The sequence below is a fragment of the Lynx canadensis genome, chromosome E3 (genome assembly GCF_007474595.2).
Source record: "Lynx canadensis isolate LIC74 chromosome E3, mLynCan4.pri.v2, whole genome shotgun sequence".
Classification (NCBI taxonomy): domain Eukaryota; kingdom Metazoa; phylum Chordata; class Mammalia; order Carnivora; family Felidae; genus Lynx; species Lynx canadensis.
Window position 1 is genome coordinate 2,483,675 of NC_044318.1, and position 23,027 is coordinate 2,506,701.

Sequence of the window (23,027 nt, forward strand, 5' to 3'; positions counted from 1 at the left end):
TTTTTCTTTTGTAACCAGTCAAGTATTTTTAATTTTTTAAAATGTTTATCTATCTTGGAGAGAGAGGGAGAGACAGAGCATAAGCAGGGGAGGGACAGAGAGAGAGGGAGACATAGAGCCAAAGTCAGACCGACTAAGCCACCCAGGCACCCTACCAATAAAAGATTTTTTTAAGACTTTTTTTTTTTTAATGTTTATTTGTTTTTGAGATACAGAGACAGAGTGTGAGCAGGGGAGGGGCACAGAGAGAGAGAGGGAGAGGGAGAGGGAGACATAGAATATGAAGCAGGCTCCATGATCCAAGCTGTCAGCACAGAGCCCGATGTGGGGCTCGAACTCATGAACCGTGAGATAATGACCTGAGCTGAAGTTGGATGCTTAACTGACTGAGCCACCCCGGTGCCCCTAAAGTGTTTTTTAATTAAGGCATGGGCGTTGTGTTTTTAGACATAACGCTACTGCCACTTAATATATTGTCTCCAGTAGAGTGTAACTATAACTTTTATATGTACCGGGAAACCAAAAAGTTTGAATCTCTTTATCGTGATATTCACTCCACTGCAGTGGTCCGAACCTGAACCTTCAACATCCTAAGGTAGGCCTGCACCTTGCCTGCAGTTCTAATGCTCAACAGACCTGTATGTGAAAGAAGCCTGCCTCCTCCCTGCTATGGTGCAGCCCCGGCGGTGATGGGGCCTCCTTGTCTGGGAGCTGGGGTCTGGTGTGTGTGTGTCTGACCCGGCCTGAGCCAGCCTTCCTGGGGCTGGTCTGCTGCATAGAGAGGGGTTCATGCGGCCCCGTGGGGCCTGCCCAGGCTCCTGCCTCTTCTTGCCATCTGCTCTTCCCTTCTCTATATCTGTGCTCATCATGTCTGGGGTGCAGGACGTCCTGTCTAGTCTGGTTTTTGACTTTATGTGTTTGGTGCATTTCAAAAGGAGCTTCTCCTTCAGCTCTCTTCTTGTGGTGGCTGAGCTGTCATCCGCTGCGCAGTCTTGGTTACTTACTGTGCCCACCTGTCCGTCCTGTTTGTGGTGTGCTTTCTCTAGGATTGTGGCTTCTTCATAGTTCCCTGTCTCCCTTCCCTGTTTAAAAGGAGAGGAAATGTTTATCTATCCTTTATGAACAAACATAATACAAGAAACAGAGATCTCTATGGCCACGCTGCTCCCTTAGTTATTCAGATAGATGAAATTAAGTGTTCAATCGTATGTATCCTGCTTTTATAGTTATAGCATTGATACACTTATCACCTGTGTGTATCCTTACAGGCTCATGTTTTTTCCCAGTTTGGGAATATTCTGATTTCCTGTACTTACTGATCTCTTTTTAGGGTTTACAGGGTCACAGCTTGGCTAGTGACAGTCCCTCCAGGCCAGCTTCCCCCCCACCTTACTACCACAGACACATGTGAAGACCTCCTTTTCAGACATAGCAAGGGATTCCAGTACCATATATATATATATATATATATATATATATATATATATATATATTTTAATGTTTTATTTATTTATTTATTTATTTATTTTTGAGACAGCGCAAGCAGGGCAGGGGCAGAGAGAGAGAGTGAGACACAGAATCCGAAGCAGGCTCCAGTCTCTGAGCTGTCAGCACAGAGCCCGACGTGGGGCTTGAACTCACAAACCACGAGACCATGACCTGAGCCAAAGTCGGACACTTAACCGACTGAGCCACCCAGGCGCCCCAGATTCCAGTACCATATTGATTGATTCTTTTTTTTCTGTTCTAAGATATGGAGTTAAGTGCTGTCCTGAGTTCTTTTAACGGGGAGTACTACTAGAAATAAATCTGGGTGCTCTGGGTTTGTTTTGTGGTATTCTGCAACAGTCTGGTGGTGGAGAGGCTAATGATGTCACTGCTAGAACACTTTAGAGCCAGAGAAAGAATTCTTTTTATGGTTGTGGGTAAACTTGGTTGTTTTTCTGAAACTCTCTGATCCTTTCGTGATGCCTACCTAAGTTTTTAACGATTTTTACTCCCTTCTCCTTAGTATTTCTTTGTATCTCATCGACACCTGTTCTGTCATTGCTTTCTTGCTGGATTACCAGACTGCTTTCCAAAAGCTTTATAACCTCATCATGGGCTTACTAGCGCCAGCTGCAGTTACAGGAGTGCTCTTGTTTTGGCCTGGCCTGGCCAGCACTGCTGTTTGTGTGTGCTGTAAATATATGCAATCATTGTTATTATCTGTTTTTTCATCTTCCAACCTCTCCCCTAATTAAAAACGTACAGTGCTATCTTTGGTTGCTTTCATTTGTCTTTGAATACTACATGTATTTACATCTCTTGGTTCCTTGAGTTTTCTTGGGTTCTTAAAGTCTTGATGATTAATAGATTTGAAGGAGTTCTTGTATATAAATTAATGCAGTCATATGTAATACAACTGCTTAAAAAATTTTTTTTAACGTTTATTTATTTTTGAGAGACAGAGAGAGATAGAGCATGAGTGGGAGAGTAGAGCAGAGAGAGAAGAAGACACAGAATCCAAAGCAGGTTCCAAGCTCCGAGCTGTCAGCACAGACCCCGACGCGGGGCTTGAACTCACAGACTGCGAGATCATGACCTGAGCTGAAGTCTGACGTTTAACCGACTGAGCCACCCAGGCGCCCCTGTAATACAACTGTTTTTAACAACTTATTGAGATATAATTCATATACCATACAATCACCTTTTTAAATAATTCAGTGGGTTTTAGTGTATTCACAAGGTTATACAGCCATCATCGCTATCTAGTTCCAGAATGTTTGGGTTTTTTTTTTTTAACGTTTATTTATTATTGAGAGAGAGACACAGAGCATGAGCAGGGGAGAGGGCAGAGTGAGAGGGGGAGACACAGAATCCGAAGCCATCAGCACAGAGCCTGATGCAGAGCTCGAACTCACAGACTGCAAGATCATGACCTGAACTGAAGTTGGTTGCCCAATCAACTGAACCACCCAGGCGCCCCTAGTTTCAGAATGTTTTTGTCACAGAGCCTTTAGCAGCCACTCTCTGTTGCCCACCCCCCCCCCTCCCCCCCGCCATCCCTGACGACCACTTATCTGCTTTCTGTCTGTGGATATGCCCGTTCTGGACGTTTCATGGAAATGGAATCCCATAGTATGTGGCCTTTTGTGTCTGGCCTTTTTCACTTGGCATCGTGGTTTTCATGTTCATTTATGTTGTAGCATGTGTCAGCTCTTCCTCTTTATGACTGAATAATACTCTGTGTTTTTTAAAAAGTTTATTTATTAGAGAGAGAGCACGCATGAGCAGGGGAGGGGCAGAAGGAGAGGGAGAGAGAAAATTCCAAGTAGGTTCTGCACTGTCGGTGCAGAGCCCATCTTGTGGCTCAAACTCACGAACCATGAGATCATGACCTGAGCCGAAGTCGGATGCTTAACCAACTGAGCTACCCAGAAGCCCCGATACTCCGTTTTATGGCTAGACTACATTTTGTTCATCCATTTATCCATTGGTGAACATCTGGGTTGTTTTCACCTTTGGTTGTTAAGAATCAGGCTGCCGTGAACATTTTTTTTTTTTTAATTTTTTTTTTTCAACGTTTATTTATTTTTGGGACAGAGAGAGACAGAGCATGAACGGGGGAGGGGCAGAGAGAGAGGGAGACACAGAATCGGAAACAGGCTCCAGGCTCTGAGCCATCAGCCCAGAGCCTGACGCAGGGCTCGAACTCCCGGACCGCGAGATCGTGACCTGGCTGAAGTCGGATGCTTAACCGACTGCGCCACCCAGGCGCCCCCGTGAACATTTTTGTTCAAGTTTTGTGTGGACACAGGTTTCCATTTCTCTCGAGTACACGCCTAGGGGTGGAATTGCTTGGTTATATGGCTCCTGTTTCCTTTTGAGGAACTGTCACACTGTCTGCCAGATTTCTCTCTGCACCGTTTTCTATTCCCAATAGCGGTGTGTGAGGGTCCCAATTTCTCCACATCCTCACCAACATTGGTTCTGATCTTTTTAATTCTAGCCACCCTAGTGGGTATGAAGAGGAATCTCACTCTGTCTTTGATTTGCATTTCCGTAATCACTAATGATGGTGAGCATCTTTTCATGTGCTTATTGGCCATTTGTATATCTTTTTGGAGAAATGTTATTTGGATCCCTTATCTGTTAACTGTGTGTGTGTGTGTGTGTGTGTGTGTGTGTGTGTGCGTGCGTGCGCGCGCTTGCGTTTTAATCGAGTCGTAGGAGTTCTTTATGTAGTTTGGATACAAGCCCCTACCAGATACATGATTTACAAATATTTCCTTCCATTCTATGAGTTGTCTTTTCACTTTCTTGATGGTGCTTTTGAAGCACAAAAGTTTTTAATTTTGGTGAAGTCTCTTTGATCTGCTTTTGTTGCTATTGTTGCTTGTGCTTTTGGTCACATATCTAAGAAACCACTGCCAAGGTCAGGAAGGTTTACTGGTATGTCTTCTAATAAGAGTGCTATACTTTCAGTTCTTATATGTAGATCTTTGGCACATCTGAGTTAATTTTGTATATGATATAAGAAAGACATTCAGCTTCATTCTTTTTGTATGTGGCTATGCATATGTCCCAGCACCGTTTGTTGAAAAGTCTGTACTTCCCCACTAAAGGGTCTTGGCACCCTTGTTGAAGATCACTGGGCTGTAGATGTCTAGGCATGCTTCTGAACTCCATCCCTTCCATCTCTGTCTGTCCTGTGCCAGGACCACGCTGCCTTGATTACTGTAGCTTTGTAGTAAGGTTTGAAATCAGGTGGTGTGAGGTGGTCATCTAGCATTGTTCCTTTTTTGAGATTGTTTAGGTATTCTGGGTTCCTTGAATTGCCATATGAATTTTAGGATCAGCTTGTCAATTTCTGCAAGGAAGCCACCTACTATTTTAATAGGGACTGCATTGAATAATTTTTTTTTTTTAATTTTAACGTTTATTTATTATTGAGAGACAGAGACAGAGCGTGAGCATGGGAGAGGCAGAGAGAGGGAGAGACACAGAATCTGAAGCAAGCTCCAGTCTCTGAGCTGTCAGCACAGCTCAATGTGGGGCTCGAACTCACGAACCGAGAGATCATGACCTGAGCCAAAATCTGTCACTTAACGGATTCCGTCACTTAACCATCCAGGTGCCCCGACGTTGAATAATTTTTAAAATCTGTTAAATTTTTGAATTTGTTTAGATAATTTAAAAACAGAACACTTTAACTGGTTTGGAGGTAAGTTTGGTGTGGAGTGTGCAATTGGGCTCAAAATAAGATATTTTCCAAATTGTGTTTTGTTTTTTAATGTTTATTTATTTTTGAGAGAGAGAACAGGAGAGTGAGCAGGGAAGGGGCAGAAAAGAGAGGGAGACAGAGAATCTCAAGCAGGCTCCATGCTGCCAGTGCAGAGCCTGATACAGGGCTCGATCCTATGAACCCTGGGATCATGACCTGAGCTGAAATCAAGAGTTGGACACTCAGTGAACTGAGCCACTGAGGTGCCCCAGATATTTTCCAAATTGTTAACCAATTATTCAACTTCTCTATTTTTGAGAAGCTTATATATTTATTTTTATCAACTGTAAATTTTTTTTGTAGTTGACGGTTCTTGGACTCTTCTTTCCATGAGGTTATGCTTCCATGTTCTAGGACTGCTAGGTTAAAATTCTATTCATTTGTGGGATGCAGTGTTAAAGCTGTCTATTTGTTCAAGTCCTAATTGAATGCCTTCTGGGTATGCAGCCTTGTATGAGGTGCGGGTGGGTGAGTAGGCAGGGAATTCTGGGATGGGGACACTGTGGTCAGAGAGTTTGGACTGACTTCCTCTGTGGATGGGTTGGCTGCAGGTGTTGTTTAGGCTTGGCAGTGATGGGAAGGCCAACTGGCTTCAGTGGTGTGTGTGTGGGGGGGGGGTTGTTGGACATTCACTCCACCCTGAGGGAGGGGGATGATGGTGGACAGGTGCTGGATGGTGGGGTTGGTGGGCATGCAGGTCAAGGGTGGGGGCTGGGATCTGAGCAGGGAAGGGCCTTGGGAGAGGAGGGCAGTGGCCTGAACCCTGCGGCCGAATTCAGATAGCTTATCCTGTACTTGGCGGTATTTGTGTTTCAACAACGTCAGCACGTCACTTCACGTGTTTAGAAAAAGTGAGCTGCTTGGAGTCTTACCATTTTTTCCTGTGTCCACCAGTATGACACCGTTCCTATTCAGTCCAGCGTGGTGTTATGTTCTTGCCCGTCCCCATCAATGGTGAGGACCCAGACTGAGTCCGGCTCGGCCCCTGGCATTCCCAGTGGTGGTAGCAGACAGGGCTCCACCATGGACAGCACCGCGGCTGAGTCCCGATCGAGCGCCAACTCGCTGCAGCACACCACACAGCCACCGCCACAGCCTCGGAAGAAACGGCCCGAAGACTTCAAATTTGGGAAAATTCTTGGTGAAGGCTCTTTCTCAACAGTGAGTACATGCCACCCTCGGGGGTTCAGCTCCTGTTGTGAAGGTGATTTGGGGGCTGGCTAACGCCAAGTGGGTCACATGGTTAAAATATCTAAGCCGTGATTTTGTGCATGAAAGCTTTAAAAGGTATCTTTTGATTTTTCTATTTTTTTTCTTTTAATGTTTATTTTATTTTTGAGAGCGAGAGGGGGAGAGAGCATGTGAGTGGGGAGGGGCAGAGAGACAGGCAGACAGATTTCCAAGCAGGCTCCAGGACTTGAACCCACCAACTGTAAGATTATGACCAGAGCTGAAATCAAGAGTTGGATGCTTAAGTAAGTGACTGAGCCACCCAGGTGCCCCTGTTTTGTTTTTTGGGTTTTTTTTTTTTAATGCAGTTAATTTTTATCCTAATTTTTATTCTGATTCTAATTTATTCATCAACAAGTTACATCCTGTGTCCTTGTGTCCCATTAGCAAGGTCCCAGCCAAGTTTTTCTACCCTTTCTCTTGTAAGTGTCAGCATCGGTATCTCTTCAGGGCTTTTGGGAAACATTGAGTGACCTTCTCTTTTATTTAAAACAATGTGTAAAACGTCACAGTCTTGACAGCTGCTAGAGGCGCAGCCTTTGGACCTGCTAGCCTCCAAATTCTCGTGGCCTCAGTTTCACAATCAGCAATAGTATTTTCACAATCAGCACCGGCAGGTCGCATGCTGGGTACCTCTGTTTGCTACCTGAGTGAGCTGTGCCTGTCTTGTGGCATTTTTCCTTTTAAAGCAAAGAGTGAAGGTTCAGAGCAGCCCCTTTGCTGAGGTAGCAGCTCCACGTGGCTGGGGTGAGGCCGGGGGGGCGGGGGGGGGGGGGGGCTGGGTGCCCGGACCCAGCAGGGCCCTGCGGATGGCCAGGGCTGGCCAGGGCGGCTCTGCAGTGGCCTCCTGCTGGCAGGGCTTTCTTGCCTGGCCTTTGTGAAAAAACTTCAGGTGAAATGTGTTTCCCCTTTTGTCTTTTTACATTTATGAAATGTTATAAAATACAAAGAACATGAAATAGCTCACCCGTGTTCCCAGCTTCATTTAATCAATGTTAACTTTTGCTCCCCTTATAGTTTCCCTTTTCCCTTCCCTCCCCTCCCCTCCCCTCCCCTCTCCTCCCCTTCCCTCCCCTCTCCTTCCCTCCCCTTCCTCCTTCCCTCCTCCTTCCCTTCCCCCTTCCCTCTTCCTTCCCTTCCCCCTTCTCCCTTCCCCCTTCCCCTCCCTCCCCTTCCCCCTCCCCTCCCCTCCCCTCCCCTTTCCCCCTCCCCTTCCCCCCCTTCCCCTTCCCTTTCCCCTTCCCCCTCCTCTCCCCCTCCCCTCCACTTCCCCCTCTCCTCCCCTCCCCTTCCCCCTCCCCTCCCCTCCCATCCCCTCTCCTCCCCTTCCCTCCCCTCCCCTCCCCTCTCCTTCCCTCCCCTTCCTCCTTCCCTCCTCCTTCCCTTCCCTTCCCCCTTCCCTCTTCCTTCCCTTCCCCCTTCTCCCTTCCCCCTTCCCCTCCCTCCCCTTCCCCCTCCCCTCCCCTCCCCCCCTCCCCTCCCCTCCCCTCCCCCCCTCCCCCCCTCCCCTCCCCCCCTCCCCTCCCCTCCCCTCCCCCCCTCCTCCCCTCCCCTCCCCTCTTCCTTCCCTCCCCTCCCCTCCCCTCTCCTTCCCTCCCCTCCCCTCCCCTCCCCTCTCCTTCCCTCCCCTTCCTCCTTCCCTCCTCCTTCCCTTCCCTTCCCCCTTCCCTCTTCCTTCCCTTCCCCCTTCTCCCTTCCCCCTTCCCCTCCCTCCCCTTCCCCCTCCCCTCCCCTCCCCTCCCCTCTCCTTTCCCCCTCCCCTTCCCCCTCCCCTTCCCCTTCCCCCTCCTCTCCCCCTCCCCTCCCCTCCCCTCCAAAGTATGTATGTATGTATTTATTTATTTAAAAAAAATTTTTTTTTCAACGTTTATTTTTATTTTTGGGACAGAGAGAGACAATGTATTTATTTATTTTGAGAGACAAACGGAGAGAGAGAGAGAATTTTCCAAGCAGACTCTGTGTTCAGTATCATGAACCGTGAGCTCATGACCTGAGCTGAAAAGAGTGGATGCTCAACCGACTGAGCCACCCAGGCGCCCTTCTCCTTATGTTTTTAATTTAGATTTTTTTATTGGCAGTTTCTGTTTAAATTATGAAAGAATGGTGCCCTCATGATAAAAATCTTTAACTCTGAGCATAGTTGCCAGTAGTTCTGGTACTCACAGATCCTCTCAGAAAGAAGAAACTATTTTGAAAAGAACCTTGGGTGTTCTGCATGGTTACTTAAAATAGTCCAGTAAAAGAAGAAGCATTCTCTCCTTTTCTCAGTTTTACTTCATGGACATTTATCTTGACTAATAAATGAAGCCTTACTTGTGAAATTCCCCTTGGTCCATGGGTTTCCATGGTGGGGAAAAGTGGGCACCATCCATTCTGGGTGACACACTCCTGCTGTTGAAGAGCCCCAGCTGTACTTCTTGTCACCCCTGTGCCTTTTGAACCCCTGTGCCAGGGAGGTGCCAGAGAAGAGCACCATGAGCTGGAGGCTCCTTCCTGGCACTGTTGGGAGTCCTGTAGCCTGGCTCTCAAATTATATGTGCTACCCTCAGGTATTCCTCATCACTCCTGAAATAGAGACCTCTTAAAATTAGATTTCCAGGGGAGGGTGGAGGACAAGGGGCAGTTCCCAGGCTGGGCAGGATCTGCTCTTGGCCGAGCCTGGCCCTGGAGAGTAGAGAGGCCTGGCCTGCTGCTGCCTGGCCCCCTGGGGATGATCTTGATGTCCAGATTAGCCCTGCTGTCAGCCCGGAGGGCCGTGGGGGCATGCGTCATGCCTTGTTCTCTGGAAGAGGGATACTTCCTGCCTTGTGCCCATAAGGAGGCCTGCATGTGAAATGTTGAATTCACACAACAGAAGGATTTCATAAATAGCTCCTTCAGAAAGGGTCCCATTAATTGTTAGTACTAATAGTTTCTTCTTGCTCTTTCCTACTAGGTAGCTAGTACATGCTCCTGTGAAGAGATTTAACACTTCATAAACACATAACGTAAGGAGAGGGGTCTTTCCCCAGCCCCTCCCCAACACCCCCAGTGCCTGAGAACAGTCCACACAGGTACATTCCTCCAGAAAGATCTTTGAGATCTTTCCACTTGAGCACATACAATCTAGCCCTGTTCTCCTTGATAACTGCAGGGCGTTTCACACAGTGCTCTCCCAGCATCACTTCCGGTGCGTCTGCCGGAGCACACTGTAGGATGATCCCGGCCCACGGCCTCCTGAGTTTCTCCCAGGATTTGGGCAGGTTTCCCTCTGCTCTCTGGTCCTCGGGCCATGTCTCTGTGCAGGCCTCTTAGAGGCACCTGCCTCAGCTGGCCGGGGTGGGTGGAGGCTGCCTCAGCTTCCCAGCAGACAGGCCTCACTGGGCCTGTGGGAGTTGGTGCCCAGGTTGTGCTCAGAGGCTGCTTGTGTAGAACTATCGTTTCCACGTTATGCTGTGCCCTCTTGGTTCTCTGCCCTGAAGTGGTGGTTGAGTACAAGACTTACGTGTGCTGCTGAGAGAAACCAGCCTGGGGTGTGACTGTACCCTTCCAGGAGACGCTCCCTGTGGGCCACTCGTGGTTTAGCTTCCTGTGCCCTTGATGGTAGGATAGTGTTTACAGTACCTGAGAGGGGCATCAAGAGAAATGTATGATAACAGTTACTTGAAAAAGCCCAAATTCAGGGCAGAATGAACAATGAACATATACTGAGAATATATTCTTTAAATTATTTAAAAAACTTTTTTTTACATTCATTTTTGAGCGACAGAGAGAGAGTGCGAATGAGGGAGGGGCAGAGAGAGAGAGGGAGACACAGAATCCGAAGCAGGCTCCAGGCTCTGAACTGTCAGCACAGAGCCCAACGCAGGGCTTGAACCCATGAACCACGAGATCCTGACCTTAGCCAAAGTCGGATGCTTAACTGACTGAGCTATGCAGGTGCCCCTCTTAAAATTATTTTTTAAGGGAATTCCCAGGACTCACTTCTAGAGGTATTATTTGCTGCTGCTTTCTACTATTTGTGAGGGTTACATTAGTCTAAGATGTTCCTGAATGTGTACTTCATGGCAGTAGGGGAACTTAGCAGCTGATCAAGAACCTTCTGAAAGCAGTTGATTCATATATGCGTTTGCTGTTTATTAGAACATATTCACCTTGTTGTTAACATCCGTTGTATTTGTTAGCACAGGACCAGATATGTTTTAATGTAGTTTCAAATATTTTAATGTAATTTCATGGTGGGGGCACGTTAGCCCATTCTGTCGGCTGCAGGGTGACTTGTGAGACTCACTGCCCTGGTTCATTGAGTGATTTTTCTCTCCTCTTTCCCCTTTTCTTCCGAAACCAGGTTGTCCTGGCCCGAGAACTGGCAACCTCAAGGGAATACGCTAGTAAGTACTAAGTCCAGTGGGCCGTGCATCTGGGATGCGGGGCGGGGTGCCTGCAGGCACATGGCCACCTGGCTGCCCAGTGCCTGGAGGTTCTGTGCTCATTTCAGGGTCAGGCACTTGTGGTCTTAGAGACCACGGAGCCGGTGGGTATGTTCTGTGAAAAACTTTAATTTGTTCCAGTTACCTTTATGAGTTTTATTTCTAGTGTGGTGTTTTGTTTTGTTTTGTTTTCACCGCTATCAATTGTAATAACTTGCTTCTCTCTTACTTTAAGTTAAAATTCTAGAGAAACGTCACATTATCAAAGAGAACAAGGTCCCGTATGTAACCAGAGAGAGAGACGTGATGTCACGCCTGGATCACCCGTTCTTTGTTAAACTTTACTTCACATTTCAGGATGATGAAAAGCTGTGTATCCTTTGAACAGTCGCACCTGAAATCGCACCAGTGACCCTGTGCTATTTTGGAGTCATGACCCCAGTGTGTATTTTCACAAGTCGTCCCTCCCTGGACAGGACAAGCAAGGGTGGCATATTCTAAGTACAAATGAATTCACATCACTTTGCTGTGGGAGCCCCTGGGATTGCTGACGTTCACTGAAGTGGAATGTACTTCAAGGGAGATCAGCACAAACTTTTTTGAGGTTTTTTTGTTGATAAGCTTTGTATCTAAAGGATTGTTACTGTTTTAACCCTGTGGTTGCTAGATATTTATTCAAAGGCATTCCCTTATTCCTTGGAATTCCGTCAAGTCTCTTCTCAAGGCAGGGAAGTGAGAGAGAGGAAGAAGGATCTCGGACCTCCAGGGCCCCTCACTGCTCTCTTTGGCCCAGGGCTGTGGGGTTTGTTTGGAATGCACGTCTTTACCAGGCTTAACCCCCAAGTGCGAAGTCCAGGGAGTAACCGCAGGGACCCAGACTCTTTCCCCTCCCCAGGCCCTCTCCTCTCCCCCTCCCCATGGACCCTCCCCAGTCTGCTGTGGCCTGTGGATGGCTGTGATCCCTCAGTGCCTCTGGCTCTCAGGCAGGGCTGTCACACCCTGCTGATTGTTTCCTCTCAGGGCCTTTCCTGCTCCCTGACTTCTCTAACCCCTGGGGCAATGTTTTTCTTTCCCCCTTCTTTTACCTCTGCTTAGGGAGCCGGGAGGTAGGGCACCATGGTAGGGGGGGCGGGGCACGACTGTGTTGTCTAGCTTGTCCCAGGGTCTGCCCATCATGGGGCCTGGCTGGCCAGTTTCTCCTCACTCCACGGACTTTTCCTGTAGTTTTTCCCAACCAGGACTTCCTCGGCCCCTATGTGTCCCAGTGACTCTTGTCCTCAGTCCCAGCAGATGCTCTTGGCTTCTGTTCCACTGAGAGAAGGAGGCTGTCAAATGTAGTTGCTTCAGGACTTGTTCGGGCTTAAACCTCAGTCTTGACATTAGCTCTTTCCCTCCTGCCCTCCGGTCTCCTCAGCTGCCTGGCGCTAAAGCTGGTCCGTGTGAGGGCTTGGCTGTTCCGTTCCCCCCCACCACACACCCCCTGCCCCGGGCTTTCCCCTTTCTTCTTTCTACACAGACTCCTCTGGGTTGAAGCTTTGCTCTATCCCTGTCTCCCTTCGACACCATTTTCTGGCTCCTTCAACTGTCAGCTGAACTTGTCCTTTTGTTGAGAAGTTCTTGTTGAGTGCCAGGTGATGGGGGTATGCCGGTCAAGAAGGGAAGCGCTCCCGGAGCTTGCATTCTGTGCAGGAGTTAGCACACGCTGATGATGGGCGCCCATGTGGTATGTGTTGAGGGAACAAAGGTAGTAAGGGCCCGGTGAGAGGGCGCCGGAAGGTGCTGCTTTTGTAGCCTGCTAGTCTGAGGGGACCCATGGACTTTGGCCCGAGTCCTGGGCGGAGCAAGGGCAGGAGCGTGTCTGTGCAGGTGGGGTGAAAAGGCTGGGCAGGGGCAGCTCCTCCTCCCTCAGAGGCCTGGCGAGAATCACAGATTTTCTTCCAAGTGTGCGGGGGAGCCTGGAGAGGCTAGAGCAGAGCAGCCGTTTGCCGTGACCGTGGCCGGCGCTGCACTGTGAAGGTTTTTGCAGGTGAGCCGGGCGAGGGGCAGTGCGGTCAGGGTGGCTTCCGGGTGTGAGGCCTGAGTCGGGGTGCGCAGGGTTGCTGTAGGTGAGCTGGAAGAGTCTGAGGGAGAGGCTAGGCTGGGAGTGTGCGTGGCGTTGGCATTCGACGCATCTGTAGGTGCCGGCCGCTGCTGGGCGGCTGCCAGCAGAGCTCCGCGAAGAGTCAGGGCAGCTCACAAACTGAGGGTCGGGGGGGTGGGGTGGGAGGGGTGTTGGCAGGCTGGTCGGCCCCCCACAGCGTGCTCAGCAGGGGAGAGTTCCGAGGCCTGAGCCCAAGTCACCCCCACACAGAGAGTGGCACATGGGGTGTTGCCAGTGAGCAGAGAGGCAGACCCCCCCCCCCCCAGGGCCCCAGGGTTTCTGGGGTAGGGTCCTTGGCAGCCAGACCAGATGCTGCCGACTGGTCCAGTACCTGGGGCTCGGGCCCGACCTGTGGTTTGGCTCCTGTGCAGGTTGTTCTGGGGGTGAGGAGGCGGTTTCAAGAGAGAGAGGTGAGGCTGTCCAGGCAGGACACATATGCACACTGGGCTCTTCCCAGTGGTTCCGTCTTCAGGGGAGCAGTGACCTGGTCTAGTACCAACGGGCTGCTGCGGTGGGGAGAGGGCTTTCTGTTGGTTCGTTTAGGGGCGTCACCCCTGTCCCCAGCACTCTGAGTGGCATTTCTTTATGAAACACGTTGCTTTATATGTGGAAAGGAGCTTGCATTTGAGAAACCGTTACATGAGTTGACTCTTAGCACACCGTGGAAAGCAGTGGGTGCCCAGTATGTGTGTGCCTGTCGTGATGCAGGTTTGGAGGCTCTGTTATGACAGAGGGCCCTTTCCCCTGGCTGCAAAGAGGCATTTGTGCCACGGGCTCTGCCGTCTCTGGTGGCTTCCCTTCACTGAGCCCGTGGGTGTTTTGTGGAGATGGTGGGGTCCAGAAGTGGCAGTCGGAATGAGGGATGGGTGTCTTTGTGTTCTTGGTGAGAAACCCATGCTGGGGCCTGTTCGTGGAGCTGGGGCCAGGGATTCCTGTCACACCCAGCAGCTGTGTGTATGATCATGCCATGGTCCGACTTGAAGAGGGACAGCTGTCTTAGGACACAGGTACCTTCAGTTTTCATTAATGAAAAATATTCTAGGACGCCTGGGTGGTTTGGTTGGTAAAGCATCTGACTCTTGATTTCGGCTCAGGTTGCAATCTCGCAGTCATGAGATTGAGCCCTGAGTCAGGCTCCACGCTGAATGTGGAGCCTGCTTGGGATTCTGTCTCTCTCTCTCTGCCCCTCCCCCGTCCCCAAGTAAATAAATGAAACTGAAGAAATTCCTATTGGGCTGTAAGGTTAGTTTAAAAGAATGACTTTTGCACTCTTCCTTAACTACGTGATATTTAGACTTTGGTCTTAGTTATGCCAAAAATGGAGAACTACTTAAATACATTCGCAAAATTGGCTCATTCGATGAGACGTGCACCCGGTTTTACACGGCCGAGATGGTGTCGGCTCTGGAGTACTTGCATGGCAAGGGCATCATTCACAGGTACCATGCCAGGGGCCTGTGGGCTTTGCTCCCCAGACCCCAGGGTCAGCTCTGCTTTATTTTCTGGAGTGGTGGGAGGCCTCCTTGTGAGATCTGAGAAGTTCATGAGACTTCCCAGGTGATGTTGGTCAGATGTGTTTGCTGGGAGGGTGGGTGGCCTTCCCAGCCATCCTGACTGGGTGCTTTTATTTCCTGCCTAATAGCTTTTGTGTGTACTTATTTCTGATCTTATTTTCCATGACTTTCTGACATTGTCAAATTAAAAGCGTTCATACGAGCTCTTTTTGTTGTGGTTACTGATCGTTTTTCTATTGTGGTAAAAGACATATAACAGAATTTATCATTTTAACTCTTTTTTCTGGTTTCATTGAGAAATAACGAACAACATTCGTCCCTGTGTAAATCAAAGGTGTACAACAGGATGGTTGACTAAAATATATTGTGAAATGATGACCACAGTAGGTTTCAAAGATCTTCCTTTTATGGGCTAAAAATGATGGGTTACACATTAATAAAAAGTTTATTGAAAATGATAGATGTACTTTTGAAGTGATGTAATTTGAAGGTACTCATTAAGTGCAGTTAATATTTGTTCATTGTGAACTTTTTTTTTTTTAATTTTTTTTTTTTCAACGTTTATTTATTTTTGGGACAGAGAGAGACAGAGCATGAACGGGCGAGGGGCAGAGAGAGAGGGAGACACAGAATCAGAAACAGGCTCCAGGCTCTGAGCCATCAGCCCAGAGCCCGACGCGGGGCTCGAACTCACGGACCGCGAGATCGTGACCTGGCTGAAGTCGGACGCTTAACGGACTGCGCCACCCAGGCGCCCCATTGTGAACTTTTTAAAAAGACTCGCATTCTTGGTTGTCGGTCCATAAAGGTTATAAGCGTTAATCAGTCCATTTTGTTTTCAGTGAAAAATTGTAAAGTGTGTAATAGCATAACTGTTTAAATATTTCACCTCAAATGTAAAAAATCTGCTTTCACAGGGACCTGAAACCAGAAAACATTTTGTTAAATGAAGACATGCACATCCAGATCACAGATTTTGGAACAGCGAAAGTCTTATCCCCGGAGAGTAAACAAGGTGTGTGAGTGCTCTGTTTCCAGCAGGTCCTGGCTCAGTGCTTGAGATCAAAAACAACTTCTTAGAAATGTGTTGTGTTGTACTGTCTTCATTGTTAGTGACACGTTTGTAACACCTGTGCTGTCGTAAGATAGTTGCTGAAGCTTTCACGTGGGAAGGCCCTGCCTCACGTGGTGGCTCTCGCTGGAGGTCTGGGCGGTTTTGTCTGGTCTGGACTGTGGGGGGAGGCGACTAGGTTTCTAGGCCTGTGGTTGGTCTGCCTGGCCTTGAGTAGGGGGTGCTGGGTTGCCAGCCACTCTGCATGTTGTCGTCCCAGGTCTTTGTGAGCACCTGCAAGTGTCCACTGGGGCTCACCGCCCCGAGTCCTGGAAGATGCCATGGTGCTTTGTTCCTGGTCTTCTGAGCAGGGGTGTGGAGTTGGTGGGATCAGCTCCCGGCTCTTCCCGTGGCACTGTGGCTTGTAACTGTGAGAGCACGGTCTCCGTCCCAGTGCCCGCCATCTGCCTGTCTTCCCATCTCCTCTGTGTAGCTGCCAGTGGTGGCCCAGGCACCCCGATGATGGTGAGGTTCTACGAACTCAAAGAACGAGTAGGGGCTGATTTTTAAGCTGCTAGTCAAGTGCACATTTACAATTGCAAGCCATCCCAGTCACTGTTTATTTAGGGTGATTCCCGGTGCCGGGTTATGTATTGTGACCACTCCATCACCTGAAGACGAGTTGCTGACAGTACAGTGGGCCTTGAGTGTCTTAGCTAGCCAGTGGGGACCTTGAAATTAATCAGGGACCTTGAAAATGAACCTTGAGTCAGGACAAGTGTAACTGACAGAGCCACCCTGGCCCGAAAGGCTAGGGCAGTGTGCTCCGCTCTGCCAGGCCCTGTGGGGACCCGTGAGAGGGCCGTGATGGACGGGCTGGGGAGCGGCCGGAGCAGGTGCGACTGCTGGGATCGTTGGCGGAAGGGAGATTCAGATGGAAACCTCCGCTTTGCTGCAGCGGCCCTCCTGTGGAGGAGGGGAGCCGCGAGCTCCATGCCACAGCGCGAGCAGCTCGGCTTCCGAGGAGCCCTGCAGCTCAGCCAGGCAGGTCTGCTCCGCCTCAGGTCGGACTGAGGCCTGCTTGGCGACCACACGTAGGGCAGCTGCTGGGCTGATGTCTGGGGTCCCCTCCTCCTGGCTGCGCCTGCCTGGGCCTCGGTAGGTTCTGTTCCACAGGGTGCCTTCTGTTTCCTTTCCTGGTGTTTTTGCAGCCCCATGTTTTCAAACTCAGTGTTGGGAAGATGTTTGCGCAGACTCTCATTGAATCGCCAAGACTGCATCTCGGATTTGGGACCTTCTTCGAGAATCTTAAAGCACCACCCTTTTGGGGCTGAAACAGAACTCGGCAATCAAGGAAGATACTCTTGTTTCTTGACAAATTTTAGTCCTGGTGCCACTCACCTTCTTTTTGCAGCTCCCTGTCCCTCCTTCCCACCTTGGAGAGGTTCTCTGGGCACTTGTGAGATGCCCCAAAACCTTGATCCACCTGACTCATCGCTGTTGCACAGGAACATTGTGTCGGCCGGCGGTCGTGTTTTGTGGACGTGGTATAACCTGTGACCGTAGGCGTGGCCCATGACACACACGAGCCAAGCACGAACTTCCATGGCCCCAAACGTCCTTGTCCCGTCATGTGTCACTTTCCATGAGACAAGTCACCGTCCGCCATGGGGCTCCCCCTGTCAGCCTTGGGAGCCAACCACCTCGGGGTCTGTGCTGTCTGTTTTTCCTCTGTGTCCATTTGCCTCACAACCTGATATTTGGCACAAGCTAGTCCTGGTACCTTGTAGCCATTTTAAAAAATGGGATGAATTTAAATGCATTGGAGAAATAAGCCTGCATTTCTTCTTTCTGGGAGTAGAAGTGTAGACGTCTTTACGTTGTAAACCAGGGACAGTTGCTTGTATGTATAGATGAGTTGGCTTTTTCCCACCCTTCTAAAATTTTTTTTTTTTTTAAACGTTTATTTATTTTTAGGACAGCGAGAGACAGAGCATGAATGGGGGAGGGGCAGAGAGAGAGGGAGACACAGAATCGGAAACAGGCTCCAGGCTCTGAGCCATCAGCCCAGAGCCCGACGCGGGGCTCGAACTCACGGACCGCGAGATCGTGACCTGGCTGAAGTCGGACGCTTAACCGACTGCGCCACCCAGGCGCCCCGGCTTCCCACCCTTCTAGAGGAAGAGGGAAAACGTGTAACTATGTGAATGATTGGTTTTAGTGACTTGCTCTCGCTTTCTGTTTCAAGTAGTTCAGGCTCTTAGAATTTATTCTTGCATTAGCTTTTTTTTTTAAACCTTTGTGCAGAGATGATTTCCATAGAACATCTTAGGCTTCCAGAGAGCAAGCGTTGGTGGAGACATGGCCCAGGTTCCTTAACTGTCCTGTGAGCATGTTCTACCCTCCTAGAAGAGGCAGGTTGTCTCTTCACAGACCTCTGTCCCAGTGGGTTGTCCCTCTGTCTCTCCCTTATTGCTTCCTGTGGCATCCTAGTGGCCTTGTGACTGTAAGGAGCAGGATAGGAAACAGCAGGGCAGCTGTTGAGGGTATGTGGGATTGATGAGGACTTTATGGCACAGAGGACTTGTGACTTCTAACCAAGCTCCCACAGACATGTCTGGGCAGGGGCAACTTAATCATGCAGAGCAAGCCCCTTGTCTGTGGCTGTCACTGGCTTTTGCTGTCTTTGGTAGAGACTTGGGGAGCTTGGGATGCCATAGAGGTTTGGACTTGGGGTTTGTGTCTAGAAACTCATGTCATGAGCTATGTAGGCCTTTCTGGTATGCGGCCAGGTATGGAGATTCCACTCGCCACACAGGAGGGGAGGTCTGGCAGGTGTGCAGTGGGAGATGACCAGAGACGGGTTGGAGGGGGAGGCTACAGAGCCGAAGTCACTTCTGTCACTCACTCCAGATGTACTTTCTGTGGAGGGCCATCATCCAGCCCCTCAGAGTGGCATCAAATCCCCCCCTCCCAGTGTGCTGTGGACTCTAGGACCTGCCCCAGCATTTCTGCCTCGCCCCCACTGTAGTGTGGGCAGGACAGCCCCACCCACCACAGAAGAAGAGTTCACATGAGAGAGGGGAAAGTCAAGTCCCTATACTTATACCAGCATATATAACTCTTAACATCAGAAATGGTTTACTCTCGTCTTCTCAACATTGGTATTTGTTTAGTCATAGCTATGATACATGGAGTTTTTGATTTGTTCTGTTTTACTTAAATTTTTTAAATGTTTATTTTTGAGAGAGCGAGTGCAGCACAAGCGAGCGTAAGCAGGGGAGGGGCAGAGAGAGAAGGAGACACAGAATCTGAAGCAGGCTCCGGGCTCTGAGCTGTCAGGATAGAGCCCACTGTGGGGCTTGAACCCACGAAGTGTGAGATCGTGACCTAAGACGAAGTCGGACGCTTCACCGACTGAGCCACCCAAGCACCCCCCAGAACATGATTTACCCCTACCTCACACCATAATACACAAAAGTTAGCTCTGAAGTGAACTTGAATGTAGACTCTAGAAGCTGAGACTCTGAGAGGAGGCATAGCGTAAATCTCCATGACCGTGAGTTAGGCAGGGAGCGCTTTCTTAGATATGGTATCCAGAGCACGGGCAGCACAAGGAACATAGACTGAATCCAGTTGGGAAACTTGTGCCATGATGCCATTCAGAAAGCAAAGCAGGAAAAAACATTTTCAAAACATGTATGTGGTAAGGGACTTAGCCCAGAGTGCCTGAAGAACTCATAAGACAAGAAGTAAAATGAAATTGGGGCCCCTGGGTGGCTCAGTTGTTTGAGCGTCTGACTCTTGGTTTCAGCTCGGGTTGTAGTCTCATGGTTTCAGGAGTTTGACCCCCGTGTTGGGCCCCACGCTGACAGAGTGGAGCCTGCTTGGGATTCTCTCTGGGCCCCTCCCCTGCTCGTGCTCTCCTCTCAAAATAAATAAATAAACTTTAAAAGAGAAAAAGAAAATACATTAAAAATGTAGAAGCAGGCAAAGGGTCTGAATAGACATTTCTCCAAAGAAGACAAAGCAAATGGCCAATAAACACATGAAAAGGTGCTAAGTGTCATTAGGGAAATGCAAATGAAAACCACACTGAATACCACTTCACATCTTCTAGGATGGCTCTGATCAAAAGGAGAGACAATGAGGCACCTGGGTGGCTCAGGTCATGATCTCACGGTTCAGTTTGGTCAGCTTGGTCCGGTTTATGAGTTCCAGTGAGCCCATCGCCCATCAGGCTCCTTTCTGCCAGCGTAGAGCCCGCTTTGGATCCCTTCCCCCCTCCACCCCCCTCGCTCATGCGCACACATGCTGGCGCTCTCTCTCAAGGGTAAGCATTAAAAAAAAAAGAAATAGGGCAGACGCTGATATCAGGCGTTAGCAAGGGTGTGGAGGAATGGAAACCCTGTGCTGTGCAGGTGGGAATGTCAAATGGTACGGTCACTTTGAAAAAAGGCTGGCAGTTCCTCAGAACGTTAAGCGTCGTCCCTTGTAAGTGAGCAGTTCTTCTCGCAGATGTATCTGAGCGCTGTGGAGACGTGTCCACAGAAGCACTGTACAGGAGTGCTCATAGCAGCTTTATGTACGATAGCCAGACAGTGGAGACAACTCAGGTGCCTGGCGTGCACATGGGTAAACAGTATTCATCTTAAAGAGGAGTGGAGTTCTGGTCCACACTAGCATCGATGGAGTAGGACGCGTCGTGCTGAGTGAACGCCGGCTGGGGTCAGGGTGGGGTCGGCGTGGGGGGTGTCTTTCCATTTAGGTCTTGTAATTTCTTTCCAAAGTCTGTCTTAGTTTTTGGTGTACAAGCTTTCCTCTTTTTTTTAGTAAATTTATTCCTAAGTATTTTATTTTGGAGTCTATCGTAAGTGAAATTGTTTTCTGAATTTTACCTTCACATTGTTCGTTGCAAGCGTGTAGAAATACATTTGCTTTTGTGCTCTCACCTTGCGTCCTGCAGCCTGGCTGGATCTGTTAGTTGTAACTGTTTCGTAGTGAATTCTCAGAACTTTCTACATAGAAGATCAGGCCGTCTGTGATTCGAGATACTTTTTACTTTTTCCTTTCCACTCCGGATGCCTTTGATCTCTTGTTGCCTGACGGGCCTGGCAGAACTTCCAGGACGATGTCGAATGGAATTGACCATCCTTGTCTTGTTCCTGATCTTCCGGGAGAAGCTTCAGTCTTTGACCATCGAGGCTGATGATAGACGCCTTGACTATGAGGAGGTTCCTTTCTCTTCTTACTTTGTGATGTATTTTTGTCATGAAGGAGTGTTGAATTTTTATTAGATGTTTTTTCTGAATCTACTGAGATATCATGTGGATTTTGTTCTTTATTCTAATGATATGTAATATATTGGGTTTTTTTTTTGTTTTTGTTTTTGTTTTTAATGTTTTTATTTATTTTTGAGAGAGAGACAGAGACAGAGTGTGAGTGGGAGAAGACAGAGAGAGAGGGAGACACAGAATCTGAAACAGGCTCCAGGCTCTGAGCTGTCAGCACAGCCCGATGCAGGGCTCGAACTTGTGAACTGCGAGATCATGACCTGAGCCGAGGTCAGACGCTCAACTGACTGGGCCCCCCATGCGCCCCTGAGTGAATTTTGTATGTTGATCCACCCTTGCATTCCTGGGATAAATGGCACTCGGTCGTGGTGCGTACTCCTGTTGATGTGTTGCTGTATTCAGTTTGCTCATCTTTTGTCCAAGAGGGAAGCCTCTTTTGGGGAGTGTGTGTGCTTGCTTCGCTTGGGGGCTTATGAGTAAGACACTGTAGTTCTTTACTCTCAGCTTTGCAGAGAGGGTGGGTGTCCTCTGACCTCAGGAACACTCCCTGGGGCTTGTCCTTCCTCACAGGCCCTTCCGAGTCCGAGGTGGTGGCCAGAGTGTTTCACGGCCTGGGATGCTGGTCACTTTGCTTGAATCACTTTCAGGGTGGAGACAGCAGCACAGCCCAAGACCCTCTTCTTTACCCTGACCCTGTGGCCCACTTTTAGTGGGTTAGTGGTGTGGAATAGGCAGCTTTCTGACTAACGGTGGGTTTCTGGGCCTGGTTTTCCAATAGGTGGAGCAGTTTGGCCTTCGGTTAATCTCTGAGCCTCTGGGGGAGGTAACCAGATTCTCTCTGCGCTTCTCATGCTCTCTTGGGGGCTCTTACCCTCGTGTCACACACGGAAGTCGGCTCTCGTGAAGCTGGGGAGGAGAAAGTGGCTGATTTTCACCAACCTTTCAGTGAAATTGAATGTTTCCTTTAATTACGAAGGTGGGCAACAGGTTGTCACAGAGTCTTGCTCTGTTCTGTGTGTTCCTCGCTGCTTCCGAGTTCCTGCGTTTAGACCTGATGGGCCTCATGACCTACCGCGCTGATACAGAGAGCCTGGCATCATTGTGGCACCCTTTCGCTACCCCAGTATTTTGACACTTTGGTCGTTTCTAGTCCTATTTTATTGTATGCCTTTCAAACGTTTTTCTGAGGGCAGTCCTGTTCTTTTCCGTATGCCAGAGGCCTCCTTCATCTCAGGACTAGAGGAGAGCTCCTTTCCAAGGGGGTGATTTCACACCTCCCCAGGGACTTGAAGTCCCGCCTTCAAGAAGATGGGCACAGGCTCCTGGTAATAGGGAGCAGCTGGTGTCACGGGAGACCAGCAGACCCAGGCCCAGAGACTGTAAAACAGCAACACAGTCCTAATTACATCATGAGTCACTGAAGCCTAGCCGTGGGCGGGGGTGGGGATGGTGTAGCCCCTTTTAGACTTTATTTTGGGCCTCATGTAGCTATTTAGAGGCACAAACGTCTCTAAACGTTCGGGGCTGGAACTCACAAACTGTTAAGGTCATGACCTGAGCCAAAATCAAGAGCCGGATGGACGCTTAAACGACTGAGCCACGCAGGTGCCCCACTATGTACTGTTTTGATAGCTGGATTTAATTTACTTAATTATGCATCACAGACATCTTTCCATACAAAAATACATTTCCAGAACTTTTCAATAGCAGCATTAACAAAAGACAAATGACAGGAGCTGCGCATGACTCCTATGCAGGATGGGAGCACACGAGAGGCAGTGAAGTACCAGGCAGGGTTCCCAGGGCCATTGCGTTGCGTGTGGTCCTGCTGTCACTGCCGGATCCGTCCTGAGGCTCGGGTGCCGGGAGTGGAACTGCTGGGTCAGAGCGCAAGCCTGTGCTCTCTGGATTTTGATGCTTATTGGAAAACTGCTCCCCTGAAAATTACACCATTCCGTATCGCCACCGGTAGCACGGTGAGTGTGTGTCTCCTCAAATCCTTGCCAGCACTGTGTATTTCCTTTTGTGCCTTTGCTGGTCTGATAGGCTTTTGTGTGTTCGTTTGCGTTTCTTTGATTCATTGCATCATTGAATGGATTCATTTGGTTTCGGTTCTCAGTTTC

The 23,027-nt window shown here is 49.1% G+C and overlaps 1 protein-coding gene across 3 annotated transcripts in view; it reads left to right on the top strand.

Moving 5' to 3' along the window:
- PDPK1 (3-phosphoinositide dependent protein kinase 1) overlaps positions 1-23,027 on the top strand; it is a 76,560-nt gene that overhangs the window by 25,893 nt on the left and 27,640 nt on the right. For 2 of the 3 annotated variants that reach the window (XM_030299908.1, XM_030299909.2), the window contains exons 2-6: positions 6,161-6,427; positions 10,824-10,866; positions 11,141-11,278; positions 14,340-14,484; positions 15,477-15,574. In XM_030299908.1, the coding sequence (XP_030155768.1) occupies positions 6,161-6,427; positions 10,824-10,866; positions 11,141-11,278; positions 14,340-14,484; positions 15,477-15,574 (691 nt within the window). Of the gene's footprint in view, positions 1-3,785; positions 4,061-6,160; positions 6,428-10,823; positions 10,867-11,140; positions 11,279-14,339; positions 14,485-15,476; positions 15,575-23,027 lie in introns of those variants that run through there. The other variant, XM_030299910.1, reaches the window with a different exon arrangement.